At 52.5% G+C, this 21,350-nt stretch overlaps 4 protein-coding genes across 9 annotated transcripts; 2 read left to right on the forward strand and 2 right to left on the reverse strand.

Moving 5' to 3' along the window:
* Positions 1-14: 14 nt before the first annotated feature.
* On the reverse strand, positions 15-5,151 carry IGFLR1 (IGF like family receptor 1). Of its 5 annotated transcripts, none has more exons than XM_066242545.1 (9): positions 5,015-5,151; positions 4,708-4,835; positions 4,329-4,397; positions 4,201-4,247; positions 4,033-4,130; positions 3,521-3,615; positions 1,723-1,934; positions 1,094-1,266; positions 15-820 (listed from the first exon to the last, which is right to left on the reverse strand). In XM_066242545.1, exons 6-9 carry the CDS (start codon positions 3,610-3,612, stop codon positions 62-64), a joined length of 1,236 nt encoding a protein of 411 aa, XP_066098642.1. In that variant the 5' UTR covers positions 3,613-3,615; positions 4,033-4,130; positions 4,201-4,247; positions 4,329-4,397; positions 4,708-4,835; positions 5,015-5,151; the 3' UTR covers positions 15-61. The 5 variants fall into 5 exon arrangements, with proteins under 5 accessions (XP_066098642.1, XP_066098644.1, XP_066098640.1 ...); XM_066242547.1 differs by having other exon boundaries at positions 15-408; positions 526-820; positions 4,329-4,835; XM_066242543.1 differs by having other exon boundaries at positions 4,329-4,835.
* Positions 5,145-6,620, forward strand: PSENEN (presenilin enhancer, gamma-secretase subunit). 2 transcript variants are annotated; one of them, XM_066242549.1, is made up of 4 exons: positions 5,145-5,300; positions 5,435-5,586; positions 6,053-6,157; positions 6,346-6,620. In XM_066242549.1, exons 1-4 carry the CDS (start codon positions 5,179-5,181, stop codon positions 6,483-6,485), a joined length of 519 nt encoding a protein of 172 aa, XP_066098646.1. In that variant the 5' UTR covers positions 5,145-5,178; the 3' UTR covers positions 6,486-6,620. The 2 variants fall into 2 exon arrangements, with proteins under 2 accessions (XP_066098646.1, XP_066098647.1); XM_066242550.1 differs by having other exon boundaries at positions 5,191-5,300; positions 5,495-5,586.
* Positions 6,621-8,202: 1,582 nt separating this feature from the next.
* On the forward strand, positions 8,203-16,004 carry LIN37 (lin-37 DREAM MuvB core complex component). Its single transcript, XM_066243589.1, has 9 exons — positions 8,203-8,277; positions 13,553-13,628; positions 13,822-13,872; positions 14,190-14,219; positions 14,298-14,383; positions 14,469-14,635; positions 15,482-15,622; positions 15,713-15,786; positions 15,871-16,004. The coding sequence occupies exons 1-9, from the start codon at positions 8,244-8,246 to the stop codon at positions 15,950-15,952; spliced, it is 741 nt and encodes a 246-aa protein (XP_066099686.1). The 5' UTR covers positions 8,203-8,243; the 3' UTR covers positions 15,953-16,004.
* Positions 16,005-16,053: 49 nt separating this feature from the next.
* Positions 16,054-19,042, reverse strand: HSPB6 (heat shock protein family B (small) member 6). Its single transcript, XM_066243590.1, has 3 exons — positions 18,761-19,042; positions 17,675-17,797; positions 16,054-17,538 (listed from the first exon to the last, which is right to left on the reverse strand). The coding sequence occupies exons 1-3, from the start codon at positions 18,956-18,958 to the stop codon at positions 17,371-17,373; spliced, it is 489 nt and encodes a 162-aa protein (XP_066099687.1). The 5' UTR covers positions 18,959-19,042; the 3' UTR covers positions 16,054-17,370.
* Positions 19,043-21,350: the final 2,308 nt, after the last annotated feature.

Consider the following 21,350-nt stretch of genomic DNA (forward strand, 5'->3'; position numbering starts at 1 on the left):
GGAGGGCTCCTGAATGAGTCCAGGAATCAGTAGGCATTTATTTCAAGGGAAACTTTGAGTACTAAGTCAAGCAAGCCCCAGAGGAGCCAAGCTTGGACAGCACCTGCAGTGCATCTGCCCTCCCTAGCTGGGCCAGGTGTGTGCCAAGCTGGCCCAGAGAAGCAGAGGGCTCCCTTGCCACCACCATCTCAATCAGGGCACGTAGAGGTGAGCGACTGGGTCGCAGTGAGTAGGCAAAGGTGGACCAGGCAGCAGGCAGTCCGTATCTTGCAGCCAGGTGTCGAGTGGTACCACAGGCCAATGCCCCACCTGGCCCAGGCTCAGGGTCCAGCAGCACAATCAGCTCCTCCAGCACCTCCAGCTCATCCAGGAGGCGAGACAGGGGTTGTGATGCCAGATTTGGCAGCTCTGGGAGATAGGAGGGGAGAGGGGGAGAAAGAGTGGGCTTCCAGTCCATCTTCCCCCACTCGGCATGTCCAGGACTAATCTCCTGCTTAGGGATGGAAGCAGAGAAACCTGAGTCACCTGCCTCTGATGCCTCCAGAGAACCTCTAGAGGTGTTGTAATCACAAGCTAAGTCAGGATAGGGGTGGAGGATGGCTCTGCTGTGCCTTTGCAGGGTGAGCAGGAGGATGGCTGCTGCGGTCACCAGCAGAACCAGCACCACGGGCGGAGCAAAAGTCAGTAAGGCCTGCCAAGGGCTGGTGTACTCAGATGTCCGCGATGCGTTAGAAATCGCCGGTAAGCTGGACTCCAGGGAGTTTAGGACGCTGGGTGTTTCAGGTTTTACGGTACAGGGCTCCTTGGTAGGGACCGGTTTCTGTGAATAAGGGGTTGGAGTAAAGCAGGAGGTACAACCCGTCCTGCCCCCTCAGCCCGAATATCCCATCCTTATAAGCCCTCCCTCCACTGGGCCACATGTCCGCCTGATTCAGCCCCCGACTGTGTCCCCACCCCTATACTTCTCAGTGGGGCTACTCAACCTCCTTTGATCCAGCCCCCGCCCACCCTACCCCAAACCACGCCTTCCAAACGCTGCCACACCCCCAGCAGGCTGCACCCTTGCCCTAGCTGACTGGAGCCCGACCAGTACCTCTCTGCAGCGCGGCGGGGTTCCTGCAGGAGTGGGGGACCTGGCTCTGCCGCCACAGGAGCTGCATAGCTCCTCGCTGTCGGGGTTGCACTGCCCACGAGGACACTTTTTGAAGGGGTACGTCACATAATCACCCAAGTCATTGAGCCCACAGTTTTCTGAAAACTCGTAGCCTAGTGGAAGACATGGTCTCATTTGTGGCTTCCATGCCCGGCCTCTGCAAGGTTTTTCTCCCCTTTGTCCTATCCCAGCAGGTCTCACCCCTCGCACTGTACCCACCCCTCCATTCTCCTCTCCCCACACCAGCCCTGGAAACCTCCCCACAGGACCCCTTCATGCCCTTCCTGCTTTCACTCCAAGCTGCGCCCACTCTGCATCATTCCCCTTCCTCAAACGCTGGGACCCCGCCTCTAACACGCCACAAGCTGCGGTCCACAACCCTTAGGATTGGCCCTCACCCTTTTTCACAAGCTCAGCCCCTATACCTACCTTACCTGCTTAAGGCTCACCGACCCTACTCTGAAGCGAGCACCCCAAACCTCGCTCCTTCGCCGGGTCCCTACCACATCCCACCCAGCCCCGTCCACCCGAATAAACGCATTCAAATAGGCCCAGACCGCACTCCTCACCAGGGCACGGAGGCGGCCCAAAGCGCTGCAGGCAGCTTCCACAGCACAGGTTGTCGGGGTTCCAGTACTCCAGGCGGCTGCAGTGCTGGGAGGCTTCCTCCAGCACTGTCTGAGCCAGAAGCAGCGCAGCAGACAAGAGGAGGCGTTGGGGCCCCATCCGGCGGAGTCCGCAATCTGGGTGCCCGAGACCACAGGACTTCCTGCCACAGCGCCTTTGCCATTTACCCAGAAAACAAGGGATAAGGAAGCAGTGGATATGGGGGCATAGGACCTCTAGGCCCCTAGGGAAACCCGGAATCTACCCCCTGCCCCTAGGTCAATTCCTGGCCCATTATCAGAAGCCATAAGGCAGGGGTCGGGAACCTATGGCTTGCGAGTCAGATGTGGCTCTTTTGATGGCTGCATCTGGCTCCCAGACAAATCTTTAATAAAAAAAATAATGTTAAAAATATAAAACATTCTCATGTATTACAATCCATTCATTTCCTACTGCTCACGTTCATGGTTGCGGGTGTCTGGAGCCAATCACAGCTGTCCTCCGGGACAACACCAAATTTTGTTGGATAATGCGTATGGTACACGGGTTGTTGTATGGCTCTCACGGAATTACATTTTAAAATATGTGGCATTCATGGCTCTCGCAACCAAAAAGTTTCCCGATCCCTGCCATAAGGCCTCAAGATTGCTAGAGCAAGGACTCTAAAGCCAGACTAAGCCAGACTACATGGATTCATAGCCCACCTCTGCCATGTTCCATCCATATAGTAGGCTAATACCACCCGTCTCAAAGGGTTACTGTGGTGAATTAAAACCTTTACTAGAAGTAAAGCTCTAATGACAGTACCTGACATATAGTAAGCTTAAATGCTAAGTGTTACCGACTCCCATCTCAGGAAATCTAGGATAAAGGACCCAGCCCTCATCCACTGGAGACTCCCACTCAACTCTAAGTGACCTTACCTTAGCTTCTAAATCCAATCTCCTCTGGGCTGGGAATCATCCAACCTGCTGCTACAACCAGGTGTCTTCCCCTTGAAAAGCCTCGGATGGATGTGCTAAAGTTACCAGCACAAAGGCGCCCCTACCCCACCAATCCCACTTGGTGGTATTTAGGGCGTTGGGCCTTGAGTCCTCTGATTTTCCACCTGATGTTTTAAGCTCCTCAATGCAGTTGTGGCTAAAGCCCCACCTACTTCCCTTTTCTTCAGATGTGGGGGTGGAAGGAAACTCCAGCCCACAGCTAGGCTCAAGCTCTAAACCCTCAATACTGTACAGAACTTTATTAGGGGCGGGGCAGTAGATCCCAAAGGCTGGGGAAGATGGCCCTGTGGTGTTAAGGAAACTTTGAGGAGGGCTCCAGGCCAGGAACATCTTTGCCTGTCACAGGTGTATGGCAAAAGGGCCAAGATCTCAGAATTGGCCATGCCAGTGGTCTGGGGACTGTGGTCTGGGGACTGTGGTCGGTTCCTTTCTTAAGGACAGTGGTGGGTATGAGACCTCGGGGATGATCTGATCTGGGGACAGGAGTGGGGCAGAGCAGATGATAAAGTAACTAGAGTAACTGGGGATAATCTCTGGATAGGTGCTCAGGGGCTGATCTCAGGATTGGAGATCCAAGCTGGTCTTGGGTTTAGGGGTTAGGACTTAGGTGCTAGTTTTGGAATGGGGTTCAGTGCTAGTCTTTGGATACCAAAAGCTTGAGACATTGTTACCGGGGGGCACAGGATCAGATTCATCTCAGGGTACAAGATCTTTAGGGTATTCTTAGATAAGTCTTGACAGGTTGGTCACAATGTACCTGCACCTAGGTTCCCAACCATCAAGCTGCCGCCGAAGTTCCAGAAGCTGGGTCTCAGGTGCATGAAGTTGCAGAAGCCGCCATGCGTACATTCTCTGGGTTAAGGACAGATGGATGGATGGAGGAGAAGATTATCATTGCCAGCCCCACCAAGACACACACAGGAGTCTGGGATTCCAGGTGCCCATCCTGTACTGCCATCCCCCATCTCACACTGCTGACAGCAGGACTCCTGGAAGTTGGTGACAGGAGACACCTCAGCATGCACAGCCTGCCCAGTGAACCAGCAGTAACTGAATTCAGCTACTCCTTGATCAACATTCTCTTCACACCAAAACTGAGGGTAACGTCAGTCAGGGTCAGCAGTCAAATTCAGAAATCCTCAGGGGATTTGTTAGCAGCTCTGGGACTGTACTGATTAGTGATGGACCTCAAGCAATGAGGCTTCAGTAGTGGCCTTTAGGCATTGAAATGCTTCCACCTCTGGGCTCTAATAAGAGGAAAACAGGCACCTTGACATAGACGTTGCCCAGGAGGTGGTCCCCCAAGTTGTCGCACCACTCCTCTCTTCAATTTCCACATACTTCTCCTGCAGTTCTGTAAACACCTCCTGCGGAGACCAGATGTTCAGCTGAGCTCCTGGCCCACAAGAAACTCGACCCACCCCTGCCAATGCTTACCTCCAATAAGTTATAGTGTTCTTGCATCGCCACGTCACTCACGTGACCTGGAGGAGGGGGCAGTGTGAAATCGGGGTATGGCCTGTGGAGGGCTGTCCGCCCTGCCCCAAGACCAGCGCCTCACTCACAGTGCGATCCGTCTGCGGTTTGGGCGCTGTTCTGTGGATTCTAGTATCTGTTGAGCAGTATACTACGGTCTGGATAGAATTAAGAGGGGCAGGACGTGAGCACAGAGGGCACTGCTACATGCAAAGAGATTGGGGTGGGACCCTGGAGCAGAGAAGAAGCCTAAGCATCTTGAGTACGTCCGCAATAAATGTCTCTAAAAAGACCAGAAGAAGGAGAACAGAGAAGTGAGAGAGAACCCAGGGGTGTAATCTGTATGTACAGGGGCGCGGCCAAGTCCCTAGGAGGAGGGCCTGAAGGTTGGGGGAGGAACTTGAAGAGGTCTGACAGGAAAATAGCAGGGCGGCAGGGTGGGCCTAAGAAATCCGGAAAAGGCGGGACCTCGTGATGTTAAACTCTCTAGGCTCCTTCCCACATCTCCCGTGGCTGAAAGTCGGCTTGTTGTGAAGCCAGAGTGCCAGTCCCCATGCCGACAGGCTCAGATGTTAAAGTATAAAGAGCAGTTAACCCTGGAAGAGATGCAAAGACATAGGTGAATCAAGGGTTGGGGAGGCCAGATTACCCGGAAACACCGTCCCAGCCCAGCAACCCAGGGAACATTCCCGGCCCCCTGTTAGACCATTGCCTGCCTCCGTTCTCACTTGTCCTCAGTCCCAAATATCGAAGCTAAATATGCAACCATTTTTACCTCCAACTCTGTCTGCGCTTAAGTCACTTCCGTTACTTAAGAGCATGGGAAGTGTAGTTCTTCGCTGCCTTCGGATGCTTAGCACGGGCGCAGAATCTCCCTACTGCGCTTGCTTTTTGGAGCCCTACGTTCTCCCCACAAAACCGACAGTTCCCTCAAAGCGCATGCGTTCAACCCTGCCTACCAAAGAAGACTACATATTCCAGAGATGCTTGCGGCAGCACACGCAAACGTCAGTAGCTCAAAGTGGCGAACGCGTCCAAACCCGAGGAAGTAAACTCCACTGGTGAGATGGGGGTTGTTTTACGCCTTCCAGAAAACCTAAAGAGTGTCTCAACCCCTTCAGCTTGCTGGTGGGGTCGGGGGTGCCCTTCTTTCAGCAATTCCACCCTTCAATTTGTCTCTGTTTTGTCGTGAAAGGGGCGTGGATTTTCGCGATCCTGTAGCTCACAGTGTTAAGGCTTGGGTCTTGCCCTTCAGACCCTCGGGACGACCCGGCCCTAGCGCAACTATGAACTTGGAGCGGGTGTCCAACGAGGAGAAGTTGAACCTGTGCCGGAAGTACTACCTGGGTAAGGGCCCGTTTCCTAGGATCCTAGGAAAAGAGAGGGGACGGGAATAGGGTCTGGGGGCCTGGATTTTTGAATCTAAGGGATGAAGTGGCTTGGAGTGCAGACTCCTGGGTCTCAGGGAAGGGCCTGTGTCCTGAGAAAGGAGGAGGCTGGCCTCAACTTCTTGGTCCCGAGAGAGAGGAGTTGGGCGCTGGACTCCTGAGCCCTGAGAAAGAGATGGCTGAGGAATCAGATTCCTGGATCCCAGGATCCCCGATAACTGAATCTAATAATAGAGCCCTGAGAAAGAGATGGCTGAGGAATCAGATTCCTGGATCCCAGGATCCCCGATAACTGAATCTAATAATAGACATCTCAGTTTGAACTTGGGTGTGGGATAGGACCTTCCAAATAATTTCTTTAGGTGGGTTTTCGAAAGGATGCTCATTGTCATATGTACTAGTTTGGTTTTTGTTTTTTTCTTTAGGTGGTTTTGCTTTCCTGCCTTTTCTCTGGTTGGTTAACATCTTTTGGTTCTTCAGAGAGGCCTTCCTTGCCCCGGCATTCACAGAGCAGAGCCAAATCAAAGGCTGTGAGTCCAGGGCACAGTTGAAAGAAGGCTATGGGGATTGGGGGAAGAGGAAACGCAGAGCTTTGGTGGGAGGGAAGGATGGAAGTTCCGGTATTCTAGGGCTCTCTGGAAGAGAAGAGAGAGCTGATCTAGTGGTGGCCAGACAGCAGATGGAAACCAACCTTCCCCACTCCTGTTCCCTTTTACAGATGTGTGGCGCTCAGCTGTGGGCTTCCTCTTTTGGGTGATTATACTCACCACTTGGATCACCATCTTCCAGATCTACCGGCCCCGTTGGGGCGCCCTTGGGGACTACCTCTCCTTCACCATACCCCTGGGTACCCCCTGAGAACTTTTGCACAGTCCTGAGACCTGATCATTCTGGATGGGCTCCTCTACTCTGAGCCCACTCTCAGGCCCCTAATACTTGTTCCCATCTCCTGTATTCTCTGTTGACACCGCCCAATAAATGTTCCTAATTCTCTATGTTGACTTCCTGGGATCTTTTGGACATTGAAACATAAAAGGATTATTAATATTTAGAAACATTCACTGAATGCTTCCTTTGTCTAGGCTTAGTACTTCTCACACTATGTGTGTTTTTTCACTGAATACTATTCATAACCCTCTGAAATAGGAACTGTCCTGTTCTAGAAACCTATTTTACAGATGTGAAACCAAGAAAGGAATAATGCTTCAATTACTAGGGGATGCTATCTTGTACTAGTAGTAGTATATGAGTTTGAAAACATTACTTTTCGAGGGGACAGGATCAAAGAAGGAAAAAAACATTCCTTTCCCATTTGGCCTCAATATTCTCATCTGAATTGTAGACCACAATGCTACTTCCTAGAATTTATCTGGATCAAAGTATGTGTGGTAAATGGAATTATCCCATTTTCTTTTTTTTTTTTACAGAGACAGAGAGTGAGTCAGACAGGGACAGATATGAACGGAGAGAGATGAGAAGCATCAATCATTAGTTTTTCATTGTGCATTGCAACACCTTAGTTGTTCATTGATTGCTTTCTCATATGTGCCTTGACCGCGGGCCTTCAGCAGACTGAGCAACCCCTTGCTGGAGCCAGTGACCTTGGGTTCAAGCTGGTGAGCTTTTGCTCAAACCAGATGAGCCCGCGCTCAAGCTGGTGACCACGGAGTCTCGAACCTGGGTCCTCTGCATCCCAGTCCGACGCTCTATCCACTGTGCCACCACCTGGTCAGGCAATTATCCCACTTTCTAAAGGAGATGCCTGCTGTAAAAGAAAAAGCTTCCTTTACCGTCCTATTTAAAATTTCAATCCCCCCATCCTGGTATTCAGACTATATTCTTTCCCCTACTACAATTCATTTTAAATGTTTTACTTGTTTATCTCCCATCCTCTCTGAAATGTAAACTCTATTAAGGCAAAGATTTTTATTGTTTTCTACACTGCTTGTCCCCAGTGCCTAGAAGAGTGACTCGCACACTAATGAATAATTGCTAAGTGAATGAGGTTGTGCTTAAAAAGAGATTAATGGGTAGCTGGCACCTAGAGAGTGCTCAGAGGGAACGAAGCTTACCAACAGACTTATCTTCCAATTAAGGGCAGGAGGGCTTCCCACGGTTAAATAAGTCCTGTTAATTCCAAAATACAGTAGATGGTAAAGCTACTAACACTAAAAGTTCCAAAAAGCCTTGCGATGACTTGATGTTATATCTCCCACCGTGCCTCACGCGCAAGCGCTGTTACTCCGGCTGAGTTTCGGGAACTAGAACTACATTTCCCAGAAAGCGTTCCGGGATGTCGTTGGTTTGTTTCCGGAAACGGGTCCCCCAAAAAGGTGGGATTTGGGACTGGGAGCCGAGGGCGGTAGCTGTCAATTGGTCAAGGTACGAAATCGACTGTTGCATTGACTAATGGAAATAAGGGACTGCCGGGGTGGCCACCAAAGGAGAGCTAGTGGTTGCTGCCGCAGCGATCGCGGCCCGAGGCTGTTCAGGACGGAAGTACTCTCACTTAATGAAACTTATCTTTGACTACTTCCCGTCTGCCTACAGCCTTATCTTGTGACCCTAGGCTCTTTTGGGTCTTCTGACCAGTTTGCCAGACCCCAGAACCAAGCCATGTTCCCGGTGAAGGTGAAAGTGGAGAAATCAGGTGAGGACTCCGAGGTCGGGCCTGTCTGGGAGCAGGGCACTGATCAGGGTATGGAAATCTCGATAGGCAATATTACACGAAAAGACAGACCGCGCGACTTCTCCCTGCAGCCCTTCTGACTATCGGTATATCAGGCATGGTGCGATTCCTGCCACCTACATACACTGAGATTGAATGGTGGTGTCTCAGGCAGTATGATGCGGTTAAGACGTAGGGAACCCGAGCGTGTAGCGTGTAACTCTGAAAAAGACTTTTTTTCTTGGCTGTGTCGCAGTTTTTCCATTTCCAGCAGTGGTCATGAATCAAGCATTGTCCTGAGTGCCTGAAGTACAGGAAAGTTTGTATTTATCTATCTACCTACTTATATATGTATGTATTTATCTATTTATATATATGGGAGGTGGGGAGGCAGAGAGACAGACTTCTGCATGCACCCCGATCGGGATCCACCCCGATCGGGATCCACGCCGCAAGCCCTCTATGGAGCGATGCTCTGCCCCTCTGGGGCATTACTCCATTGCTTGCAGGAGCTATTTTAGTGCCTGAGGCGAGGCCATAGAGCCATCCTCAGCGCCTGGGGGCCTATTTGCTCCAACAGTTTGAGCCATGGTTGCAGGAGGGGGAGGGGGGAAGAAAGAGAGAGAGAGAGAGAAAGAGAAGGGGAAGAGGGAGAGGTGGAGAAGCAGATGGTTGCTTCTCCTGTGGGCCCCCATAGGAAATCCAACCCAGGATTTTCACGCCCTGGGCCAATGCTCTACCGCTGAGCTAACCAGCTAGGGCCAAGTTTCTTTTTGTTTTTGTTTTTGTTTTGACAGACAGAGAGAGGGACAAATAGACTGGAAGGGAGAGAGATGAGAAGCATCAATTCTTCATTGTGGCATCTTAGTTGTCTGTTGATTGCATGTTCATTGATTGCTTTCTCATATGTGCTTTGACCTGGGGGCTCCAGCATAGAAGTGAACCCTTGCTCAAGCCAGTGACCTTGGCCCCAAGCCAGCAACTGTAGGCTTCAAGCCAGGGACCTTTGGGCTCAAACCAGTGACCTTGGGGTCATGTCCAGGATTCCACGCTCTAGCCAGCCACCCCACGCTAAAGCTGGTGAATCGGCACTCAAGCCAGATGAGAGCATGCTCAAGCCAGCAACCTCGGGGCTTTAAACCTGGATCCTCCGCGTCCCAGTCTGGTGCTCTATCCACCCTGGTCAGGTGAAGTAAGGTGAGGGAGAAAGCCATGAGAATATATGAGGGAACAGTGAATCAGACAAAAATAGTTTTGAAAAAGCCCTGAGGCCCTGGCCGGTTGGCTCAGCGGTAGAGCGTCGGCCTGGCGTGCAGGAGTCGTAGGTTCGATTCCCGGCCAGGGCACACAGGAGAGGTGCCCATTTGCTTCTCCACCCCTCCCCCTCTCCTTCCTCTATGTTTCTCTCTTCCCCTCCCGCAGCGAGGCTCCATTGGAGCAGAGATGGCCCGGGCGCTGGGGATGGCTCTGTGGCCTCTGCCTCAGGCGCTAGAATGGCTCTGGTCACAACAGAGCGACGCCTTGGATGGGCAGAGCATCGCCCCCTGGTGGGCGTGCTGGGTGGATCCCGGTCGGGCGCATGCGGGAGTCTGTCTGACTGCCTCCCTGTTTCCAGCTTCGGAAAAATGAAAAAAAAAAAAAAAAAAGAAAAGAAAAAGCCTTGAGGTGGAAGTCCTGTTTGCCTGTTCAAAGACCAGCACAGAATCCAATGTGGCTGGAACAGAGTGAGTGAGGTAGAGAGTTTGAAGAGATAGGGACAAAGAAGGAAGGAGAAAGGAACAGATTTTGTGGGCCCAGGTTAGAACTTTGGCTTTTGCTATGAGGAAAATGGGGAGCCAAGGGAGGGTTTTGAACTGAGGAGTGAGTTAATAAAGATGCCCCTCAAATGCTGGGGAAAAAAATTGTGAGTGGAAAAAGTGTTAAGGGCCTAACCACAGTGATGGAGCAAGAAGGAGTACATATGATCATGGAGGCCTGTGAACACCAAGCTAAAGAGCTCAGGCTCTGTCCTGGGGACATTTCAGAGTCATGGAGAGTTCTAAGGAAAGATAAGGGTCAGGGTTGGTTTTAGAGATTTTCCTGGTGCCTGACCAGGCGGTGGTTCAGTAGATAGAGCAGGGGTCCCCAAACTACGGCCCGCAGGCCGCATACGGCCCCCTGAGGCCATTTATCTGGCCCCGCCGCACTTCCAGAAGGGGCACCTCTTTCATTGGTGGTCAGTGAGAGGAGCACACTGACCATCTCATTACCCAAAAGCAGGCCCATAGTTCCCATTGAAATACTGGTCAGTTTGTTGATTTAAATTTACTTGTTCTTTGTTTATTTATTTTTTTAAGATTTTATTTATTCATTATAGAGAGGGGAGAGAGAGAGAGAGAGAGAAGGGGGGAGGAGCTGGAAGCATCAACTCTCATATGCGCCTTGACCAGGCAAGCCCAGGGTTTTGAACCAGCGACCTCAGCGTTTCCAGGTTGACGCTTTATCTACTGCGCCACCACAGGTCAGGCTGTTCTTTATTTTAAATATTGTATTTGTTCCCATTTTGTTTTTTTTACTTTAAAATAAGATATATGCAGTGTGCATAGGGATTTGTTTATAGTGTTTTTTTATAGTCTGGCCCTCCAACGGTCTTACGGACAGTGAAATGGCCTTCTGCGTAAAAAGTTTGGGGACCCCTAAGATAGAGTGTCAGACTGGGATGTGGAGGACCCAGGTTCAAAACCCTGAGGTCGCTGCCTTAAGCCCAAGGTCACTGGCTTGAGTAAGGGGTCACTCAGTCTGCTGTGGCCTTCTGGTCAGGGTACATGTGAGAAAGCAATCAATGAACAACTAAGGTGATGCAACGAAGAATTGATGCTTCTCATCTCTCTCCGTTCCTGTCTGTTTGTCCCTGTCTATCCCTCTCTCTCTGTCTCTGTCACACACACAAAAAAGAAAGATTTCCCTGGCAACCTTGTGGAGTGTGGATTAAAAGGGGAGACTGAGTTTGGGAGCCCAGGGGAAGGAAGGAAAAGAACCAGAGAGGGCAAGATAGGGTTGGGATTGGAGAGAGAGAAACTCAGGAGGCCAAGTAGACAGGGGTTGGTCGGTTATGACGGAGGAAGGAAAGAGGTGTCCACGTTGAGGCTCAGGGAGGGACTAGGGGACAGCAGGACTACCCTTGAGATGGGGGCCCAGAAAAGAGGCTAAGTTTAGAGAAACATTGAGGCCAGTAGGCAGAAGGAGCCTGGGCGACTTTAAGGAGGAGGTATCCTAGAGTCTGTGGAATCCCAAGATCTGAGATTCAGGAGAGGAGGGGGTTAGGGAAAGAGATGTGGGCATGACCCATACCTTGGCTCCTGTCCAAGGCTTATTGCTAGAATCTCAGCAGCCCTCGACCACACCCCTACCACCTCTCCTGAGTGATGTCAGGAATCCCTGCATCACCTGGTCTCCTCAGGAAATCCCAGGGCTGGCCAAAGCATATCCCCTAGTGTCCTTCCAAACTCTGAGCACTGGGCCAGACCACCTTCAGGTTGGAAGAGGAGAACAAACACCTCACAGGGTGAGAGGAGAATATTTGTAACAGCATTACTTCCTTAAATTCGGTGATGAAGGGAAGCAAACAGAGGCTGACAGGGTCAGGCAGGGCCTGTGACATGCAGGAAGGTGGACCCAGATCTCATTTCCTGTGAAGGATTGGTGGGAGACTTTCTTATTTTTTAAAAGTGAGAGGAAGAGCCCTGGCCGGATAGCTCGGTTGGTTGGAGTGTCCTCCTGGAGCACAGAGGTTGCCAGTTCAATTCCCCAGTCAGGGTACACACAGGAGCAGATCGATGTTCCTGTCTCTCTCTCCCTACCTCTCTCAAAAATATAAAATAAAGGCCCTGGCTGGTTGGCTCAGCAGTAGAGCGTCGGCCTGGCATGGGGGGGACCCGGGTTCGATTCCCGGCCAGGGCACATAGGAGAAGCGCCCATTTGCTTCTCCACCCCCCTCCTCCTTCCTCTCTGTCTCTCTCTTCCCCTCCTGCAGCCAAGGCTCCATTGGAGCAAAGATGGCCCCGGCGCTGGGGATGGCTCCTTGGCCTCTGCCCCAGGCGCTAGAGTGGCTCTGGTCGCAGCAGAGCAACGCCCCGGAGGGGCAGAGCGTCGCCCCCTGGTGGGCAGAGCATCACCCCTGGTGGGCGTGCTGGGTGGATCCCGGTCAGGCGCAGGTGGGAGTCTGTCTGTCTCTCCCCGTTTCCAGCTTCAGAAAAAAAAAATACAAAAAAAAAAAATATATATATATATATAAAATAAAATAAAAGTGAGAGGAAGAGACAGTGAGACAGACTCCTGCATGCAACCCAACTGTGATCCACCCGGCAACCGCTGTTTAGGGCTGATGCTCGAATCAACAGCTATTTTTAATGCCTGAGGCTGCCACTGGGACCAACGAGCCAACCTTGGGCTCAGGGCTAATGCTCAAACCAATCAAGCCACTGGCTGCGGAAGGGGAAGATGGAGAGAAGGGGGAGAGGAAGGTGGAGAGAAGCAGAGGGTTGCTTCTCCTATGTGCTCTGACTGGGAATGGAAGCCACGACGTCCTTATGCCAGGCAGACACTCTATCCACTTAGCCAACCAGCCAGGGCCAAAATGTGTATTGGATGAAATCTCCCAACTAAATATTGTCAGCTGGTTCAGATTTAAAATAACACCACTGTCTCTGCCAAACAAAGCATATCTGGGGACTAGATTCTGCACCCAGTTTGAGTCCCTGCCTTATAACTTCAGCTGTGGAGCTAGATGGCCTGCAGCAAATCCTTAGCCCTGCAATTTTTTAGCTGTGTGACTTTGGGCAACTACCTAACATCTTGCCTTAGTTTCATGATCTGTAAAATGGGAATAAAATTCAATGGGTTAATTTGTATGATATGCTTGGAACAATGCTTGGCACACAATAAGCACTCTCTACATGTTACGTTTGCATTCTGCTAAGAGATTTATATATAACATAGGTTTATTTAAACCTCAGAACAGTCCTAGCAGACAGGTGTCATTTAGAGACTCATTTTCAAAATGAGGAAGTGGGCTCAGAGGTAAGGTGATTTGCCTTAAATGGGACAGCCCTGGAACCCAGAGCTCTTGCTCATTGCTTCAGTAGTATGCCCACTGCCACCCTCTCAGCACAGCCGGGCCTGGCTGAGGGTTGGTTATGCCTGCCCTTCCCCCACCCGGTGGGCTGTCCACTTGCTTTGGGCGTGGGAGCTGACTCCTGCTTGGTACTCTCGTCCCCAGAGCTGGAGATGGCCAAGGCCCGGAACCAGCTGGATGCTGTTCTGCAGTGTCTGCTGGAGAAGAGTCACATGGACAGGTTGGGACCTGGGCCAGCATAGGGTCAGAGGGTGTTGGGGACCCTGGAAGGTTGGGCTCTCTGGTCCTGGGTGGATCTGGGTGGGACCCCAGAACCTGGCTTAGGGAGGAAGGGGAGCAATGAAGAAGCCATTCATTGCCTTCCCCCTCCGGGCCCTTGGGTCCCTGAGCCCACAGTTCTCTTCTGCTACCAGGGAGCATCTGGATGAAGAAGCCAGGAAGACCCCCTCAGACACCCACAGCAAGTAAGTTTTGTTGATAGGATCAGTGTCTGAGGGTTTGTGGTGAAGGATTTCACCTATCCAAGCCCTGCCCCATGCTTACTCCACCACTGTCCTAACCATTGTATGTGTACAAAGACCCTGGGGCAGCAGAAGCTGAGGTCTCCTCATAGTTGGCAACCAGAGCCCCTGGGGTGTGGGTGGTACCCAAGGCCTAAGGGGTTAGTGGGGTCCATGTGAGCATCTCAGGCTTGATTTCAGTATCCCTAGTGTTCTCTGGAGAGGTTTGAGCAGGCATTTGTTCAAGGGTCTACCTGCTTACTCCCTGTCTCTCCCCACAGGGATTGCTCCATTGCGGCCAATGGCAAACGGTAAGGTGGCAGGGATCCCAGCCAGGTGTTGAGAGGTAGGTCCCCAGCCCTGTCCTGATGTTCTTCCAACTCACACAGGCCATCCGCCCGTTTTCCCCACCAGCGGAGGAAAAAGAGGAGGGAGATGGATGATGGGCTGGCCGAAGGAGGACCACAACGATCCAGTGAGTAGGTGTTGGCCCTAGAGGACGGTCACCGTTAGGGAGCCACGTGAGCATGTTCACATATCTCCTGCTCCCACCACCCTAGACACATATGTGATTAAGCTATTTGACCGGAGTGTGGACTTGGCTCAATTCAATGAGAACACACCGCTGTACCCAATCTGCCGGGCCTGGATGCGCAACAGTCCTACCGTGCGGGAGCGCGAGTGCTCACCCAGCTCACCACTGCGCCCACTGCCTGAGGATGAGGAGGTAGGATGAGGGGTGGGCCCCTGCCCCACAGCCAGGGTGGGAGTGGGTAGGTGGTCACAAAGTACCCTCCCCCCAAGCTAGTGGGATAGACAAGCAGAGTTTCTGTGTCCCTTAAATGTCTCCTGATCCAGTGAGGCACACAGATATCAGCCCTTAGGCTTGGGGCATTGAGCTCTCTAAAGAAGACAGACATGGCTGCCTGGTTTGGGAGAAAGGGGAGACAGGGTTCCCCTGGGCAGATATTTGTGTCCTCCAAGATCAGGATCAGAGTTGGGGGGCTGAAGAAGGGTCCTTAATGTAAACAGATATAGCCACCGAATCTAAGGAAGCAGATGGGGACCCCCTGGGCTAGGTAGGCATAGATGGGACATTCTGGACTTTTTGGGCAGGGGTGGATGTGGGTCCCTGGGATGGACAAGAAAAGACAGAGATCGCCTGACCTGTGGTGGCGCAGTGGATAAAGCGTCGACCTGGAAATGCTGAGGTCGCCGGTTCAAAACCCTGGGCTTGCCTGGTCAAGGCACATATGGGAGTTGATGCTTCCAGCTCCTCCCCCCTGTCTCTCTCTCCTCTCTCTCTCCCCCTCCCTCTCTTCTCTCTAAAATGAATAAATAAAATAAATAAATAAATAATTTAAAAAAAAAGAAAAAGAAAAGACAGAGATCCCCAGAACAGACAGACCTAAACCCCAAACTGGGTAAGGTCCCCATCCTTTAGACACAACTCCTAAGTACAGGTCCCTGGTGAGACCATCATGTTTATTGTCACTGGGAAAGGCAGGGGGAGTAAAATGTGTACCCCTGGCCCTCTTCTCCGACTCTCTTGGTATGGCTCTTGTGTCCTCAGGGTTCAGAAGTCACCAACAGCAAGAGTCGTGATGTGTATAAGCTGCCTCCTCCCACAGCCCCTGGGCCACCTGGAGATGCCTGCAGACCCCGAATTCCATCCCCACTGCAGCCTGAGACTCAGGGTACCACTGCTGATGAGGTGGGTCTGCACGGCTAGCTTGGGGCTATGGGACATATGCACATGTTGTGGGGCTTGGGCACGGCCACTCAGCCTGGCCTCTGTCCACAGCCCTCTGAGCCTGAGCCTTTACCCTCCACACTCATCTACCGCAACATGCAGCGCTGGAAACGCATCCGCCAGAGGTGAGCATTCCCAACCTGCTTGCCCTTCTGTGGCCTCTGCCCCAACTGCTGAGTCCTCCCTCTGTTGCCCCACCCCCACTGCAGGTGGAAGGAGGCATCTCATCGGAACCAGCTCCGTTACTCAGAAAGCATGAAGATCCTACGGGAGATGTATGAGCGACAGTGATGTTCCCCTGCCCTCACTCGCCCCAATAAACATTCCCCTCTTCACACTGGTCTCTGATTGCTCCAGCCCATCCTTCCTCAGCCCAGACATAAAGCAGTTGGCACAGCTCTAGCACATTTATTGGGGGAGTGGGCCTAGGTAGGAGTGAGGGGATGAGGCAGCAGGGAATTCAAGGACGGAGAGAGATTGTGGGGAATCAAAGAAAGTGGCTACTGTGTTGGGTCTTGGAGGATAAAGGGGGGGATCTGGAAGACAGATTGCTTGTGATTAGAAATTGGGAGGTCAAGACAAAGTGACTGGGCAGTCTTGGGTAAAGTTGAAAATAGGGGTTAGGCACCCTGGCCGGTTGGCTCAGTGGTAGAGCATCGGCCTGGCATGCAGGAGTCCCGGGTTTGATTCCCAGCCAGGGCACTCAGGAGAAGCGCCCATCAGCTTCTCCACCCTTCCCCCTCTCCTTCCTCTCTGTCTCTCTCTTCCCCTCCTGCAGCCAAGGCTCCATTGGAGCAAAGTTGGCCCGGGCGCTGAGGATGGCTCCGTGGCCTCTGCCTCAGGCGCTAGAGTGGCCCTGTTTGCAGCAGAGCGACGCCGCAGATGGGCAGAGCATTGCCCCCTGGTGGGCGTGCCGGGTGGATCCCGGTCGGGCGCATGCGGGAGTCTGTCTGACTGCCTCCCCTTTTCCAACTTCATAAAAATACAAAAAAAAAAAAAAAAAAAAAGGAAAAAAAAAGAAAATAGGGGTTAGGACATTGTGCAGAGGCTGGGAGATGAGTAGGGTATCTGGACATTTCAAGGTTGAGGGTCCTGGTTGGCCTAGAACAGGTGTCTGAAGGTGAGGTTCCAGAAAAGGGGTTCAAGAGTGAAGGTGGGTGGCTGAGGTTTCAGGTCAGAAGATAGATGGGTTGTGGAGGCGGTTGGTGGTGGGGAGTGAGTGTCCAGGTGGAATGAGGGGAAGACCAGGCCTGGATGGCCTGATTTGAGAAGTCTGTGCAGAGTCTGGGACAACGGGGGTTGGGGGAGGTATTCTTGACCGGCCTATGATGGGGACAGGGCTGTCTGTACCATAATCTGGAGTCAGAGTGGAGATGTTTTAATAGAAGAGTCAGAAGGAAATAGGGAGTTTTGAGTAGGTTTATATTGCCAAGTAGGATTAGTGGGGATGGAGATCATAGGCTAAGAGGTTGTGCTTGTAGGGTCTGGAAGCTAGGGAGCTGTTGAGGGTTTGAAAACTGGATGGGGTGTGAGAGCAGGAGTGTCAATGGAAGGTCTAGGTTGGAAGGGTCTGGACTGGATCCTAGATTGGGTGGGGGCCGGTGCGGGCGGTCCTAGAGCGCTTGGGCTATCTGGCTGGGTGTGGAGTCAGGTCGGCTTTAAAATAGGGGGCCTGAGGCGAATTTCAGCATTCAGGCGTGCTCAGACCCCTACTTGGCAGCAGCTGCAGGCGACTGTAGGGCCTGCACCTGTACGGGTGCAGCCTGAATCGACAGGACGCCCTCAGGGGACAAAGCTGACGTCACGGCGGCAGGGTCCACCCCAGGCGGCAGACGGTAGCGGCGGTGGAACTCACGAGCCACGAATCCGTGGTCATCCTGGAAGGAGAGAGACTTGAGCAGCCCCACCCTTCCCTATCGCTGCCCCCCTCCCTTAGGCCAGAGGATCCTGCCCCGGGTTCTGGCTCTGCTCCCAACGTCTTCCCTCCCCTCCTTTCTCCACCAGAGAGCTCACTGGGCGCTCCTCATGGCGAGCGTGCACTTCCACATGTTCACCAACCACCTTGACGGCAATTTCCTCAGGCGAGAAGTGCTTCACATCCAGCAGCACCGAGAAATGCCCAGGGTCAGTCCGCACCTACGCACAACCCGACTGTTATCTTGGGTCGATGCTCCCAGGACCCAGCAAGGCCTCTCTCCCCCATTGGTTCTATTGTGGCAGCTGTCCCTGGCCTCTGAAACTGGGAGTCCTCCTTCCTACTTATAGCCACTGATGACATCTTCATACCAAATAACTAGTTGTATCCTCTCACCCAGAGTGATGAGGTCCCCTTCCCCTGCCAAGTCAGGGATCTCTGCCCTCACAGAGTGAGGCCCTCCCCCTCCCCCAGTGTCAACGACCCCCAAAGTCAATGTGTCTTCCTGGACACTTAGTGCCCAGCTTCTTTCCTTGTAGAGCCCCAAGGCCCTTACTACCACACACAGCTCCCACACCTTCGGTCAGCAAGATGCCTCTTCTCCTGTCTCCACAGAGCCCTGGTTCTGACCTCCCACTGGAGTCATGGGACCACTTGCCCCCTCGGCAGTTACTAGTATTCCTCCCCCACTTTTCAGAGTGGCCAGGCTCCCCTTTTCTCAAGTCAAGAATCCTCCCTCCTCTCTGCCTCTCCATAATACACAGGGTCACCCCATACAGTCTTCATACTCCCTTCCCCAAGAATAACAAGACATCCCTTCCCTGTAGGGGTCACTGGGAGCCCCCATGTCCTTCAGAATGTCTTGGGCTTCTATTTTTACCCCCAGATTCCCTGGGTCAACCAGCCTCCTTCAAAGTTACCAAGATCCCCACCCCACCTCAAAATGACCACCTCACCCTATTAGTTCCCTTAGAACTGAGACCCTCAGATCAATGGGGACCTCTGACCTGTTCAGTAATCCAACCTCTGAGATTCCATACTCGGGGAACTCCAGAAGCCCCTCTAAGTGGACGGGCTCTTAACCCCGCTCAAAGTCAAGAGGACATTCCCTCACCCTCCTCAGGGTGAATGGAACCCCGAGCCTTGGAAGTGGTCGGGTTACAACCCCTCCCCAGGCCTGGCACCTGGGCAGTAGGCAGCGCCACGCTGGGTGCACGCAGATAGTAGGGCGCTAGCGCAGCGGGGCAGAGCGTAGCGAGCTCGGCCTCCAGCAACCCCTCGCCGAATCGCTGGTCGAAGAGACGCCCGGGCGCCGAAAGCCCAGGCAAAGGGGCCGAGGCGCGGCGCAGCCAAGACGGCTGTACAGGCACCGGGATCTCCATTCTGCTCCTCCTCTGCCGCGGTCCTAGGCTCCGCAGTGCCCCTGCGTGCACCTCAGCTGCTTTATAGTACGCCCTGTGTCCGCCCCTCGGCAGGCCGCCCGGGGACACTCGGACCGCGGCCAGACCCGGCCACTAACAGAGCCTTATTTAGAAAGCCAACAATGACTTGGCCATTTATTAAGCTCTTGCTGGATGCCAGAGAGGTATCAAGATTCTCCAGTTTCCCGAAGGGGAAACTAAGACTGAAGAGGCGGAGCCTTGAGAGAGTGGGAAGTATCGCGCGGCATTTGGAACCCAGGCCTTGAGAAGCGAAGAGTTCTCAGTCATTTTTTATTCCATTCCCGCCCCGCAAGCAGCTCTGGAGATGACGCAGATGGTAGGCTTAAGAGCAGAATCCTTGGTACAGGGAATGCAGTGGACCAGCCAAACTGTCAGGAGGACACAGACCAGACCCTATTCCCATCTCAGCCCAGCCCCTTCGCAAGCCGGGACTAATTCTGTTCCTCTGACTCAGCCTTGGATGCGCAGGGTAGTGGGGTCTGCCAGCTGTGCAGCGGCCAGGGTAAGTGGGAGAAACAGTCCAGGGTGGGCCACTGGGGGCCCCGGGCCTGGCCCGAAATAGCTCGTTTTGATCCTGCCACCTGGCCCGGAGCCCAGGCCTGGCACTTGGCACAACCAGCTGCTCCTGCAACGGGACGGAAGTAGTTAGGAGACCAGACAGAAACAGGACCGGCCTGGAGGTCCACTGATGAAGGGACGTCCGTTAGAGAGGGGATAGTTTCCCTGATTGCCCCTCCAACTGGAAAAACGGTTGTTGGAATGGAGTCTGGACTACATTTCCGCAGCAAGAGGGGGCGTGACTGGAAGACAAGTCTGCAGGGAAGAGAATGTACTATAGAACCCCTTCCTAACGTCAGGCCCAGTTTTACTTTCTTTTCTTTTTTTTCAGTTTAGTTTATTAAAGCTGGGGACAGTGAAACACGTTAGGGCCTAGAACAGAGAAGCAACAGAATAGCCTAGGCAGGGGCTACTTTGGTTCACTGGGAAGTCAGAGAACCTGCCTTAGAGACAGATTCAGGGGGTTAGCTCGGAAAGAGATACCGCTGCCCACTGTTCCTCTGGTTGCAAGTCTCCAGATGAACTTTCGAGTTTAGGAGCTACAGGCCTGTGGGGCGGAGAAGAGAGGGAAGAGGGAAGGGAAAGGTGACGACGAGCTCCCGGGAGGGAGAATTTACATTCTTTCCATTGGTGAACAGACTTGCCAATTACTACTGCACGCTATGGTTCTCCAATCAAACACGCTCTCTCAGGCCGACGTTACAGCCAGTTGTGAGAGACAACCCCCCCCCCCCCCCGTCCCCCTTCGGTCACTTTCAAATCAGTTTAATTTTCCTATCATTGGTTGCCTTGGAGCCTGCTATCTTATCTTACCTCGCGAGCACTGTGGCAGAGTGGAGCGCCGTCTCTATCCGTGAAGAAGAGGAGCAGGCAGAAAAGCTGAGGTAGCTGCGGGATGAACCACAGGTGAGGCCGATCCCTCTTCCGAGGATTACGGGAGGCCTGGGAAAGGCCAACGGCGAGAGCAAAGCGGCCTAGGGTCTGGGTTGCTGGGGTCATATGTGACTCCGTCTCAACCGCAAGGAACTACAACTCCCAAGCTGTTCCACAGCCTTTGGCTGCTCCAGCTTTGGACTTCACCATCTCGGAGGTCCCATAGCGTCTTAACAGAAGAGTGGCCTCAAGGGCTTCTTCTTCTTCTTTTTATTCTAAAAGTGTGCAGAGACATCTTGAGAATTAAGTTCATAATTTTGAAATTGCCTCCAGACTTCTAATGGTGGTGTTTTTTTTATCTTTTTGCCTTAGCATACCCCAGTGACTGATGGGGGTTGTAGTCCATCTACCCTTTTCTCCTTAATGTCCCACGGACTTATGGGAAATGTACGGTGATTGGATTTTAACCGTGGTTCTTAACCGGAGCTCCATTTCAAAATCCCCTGGGACTCTGCAAAAAGGATACAGATGCCTAGCTCCCTGTTCTAGATAATTATAATTCTTTTGGCCTATGGTGAGGACCACGCATGCGTACTTTTTAAAGAGACTACCTAGGCTTGATCCAGTGTTAAAACCAACATTTAGCAGTTCCTGGGTTCTTCTCTTTTTTATTTTTCCTTTTTCTTTTTAAAGTGAGAGGAGGGACGATAGACTCCCGCATGCCTCTCCAACTGGGATGCACCCGGCAACATCGTCTAGGGCCGATGCTCGAATGAACCGAGCTATCCTCAGCGCAGGAGGCTGACACTGCGACCAACCAAGCAAGCCACTGGCTGAGAGAGAGAAAGAGAGAGAAAAGGTGGAGAGGGAGGGAGAGAGAAGCAGATGGTCGCCTATCATG

This window comes from Saccopteryx bilineata, chromosome 9 (assembly GCF_036850765.1).
Source record: "Saccopteryx bilineata isolate mSacBil1 chromosome 9, mSacBil1_pri_phased_curated, whole genome shotgun sequence".
NCBI classification, from domain to species: domain Eukaryota; kingdom Metazoa; phylum Chordata; class Mammalia; order Chiroptera; family Emballonuridae; genus Saccopteryx; species Saccopteryx bilineata.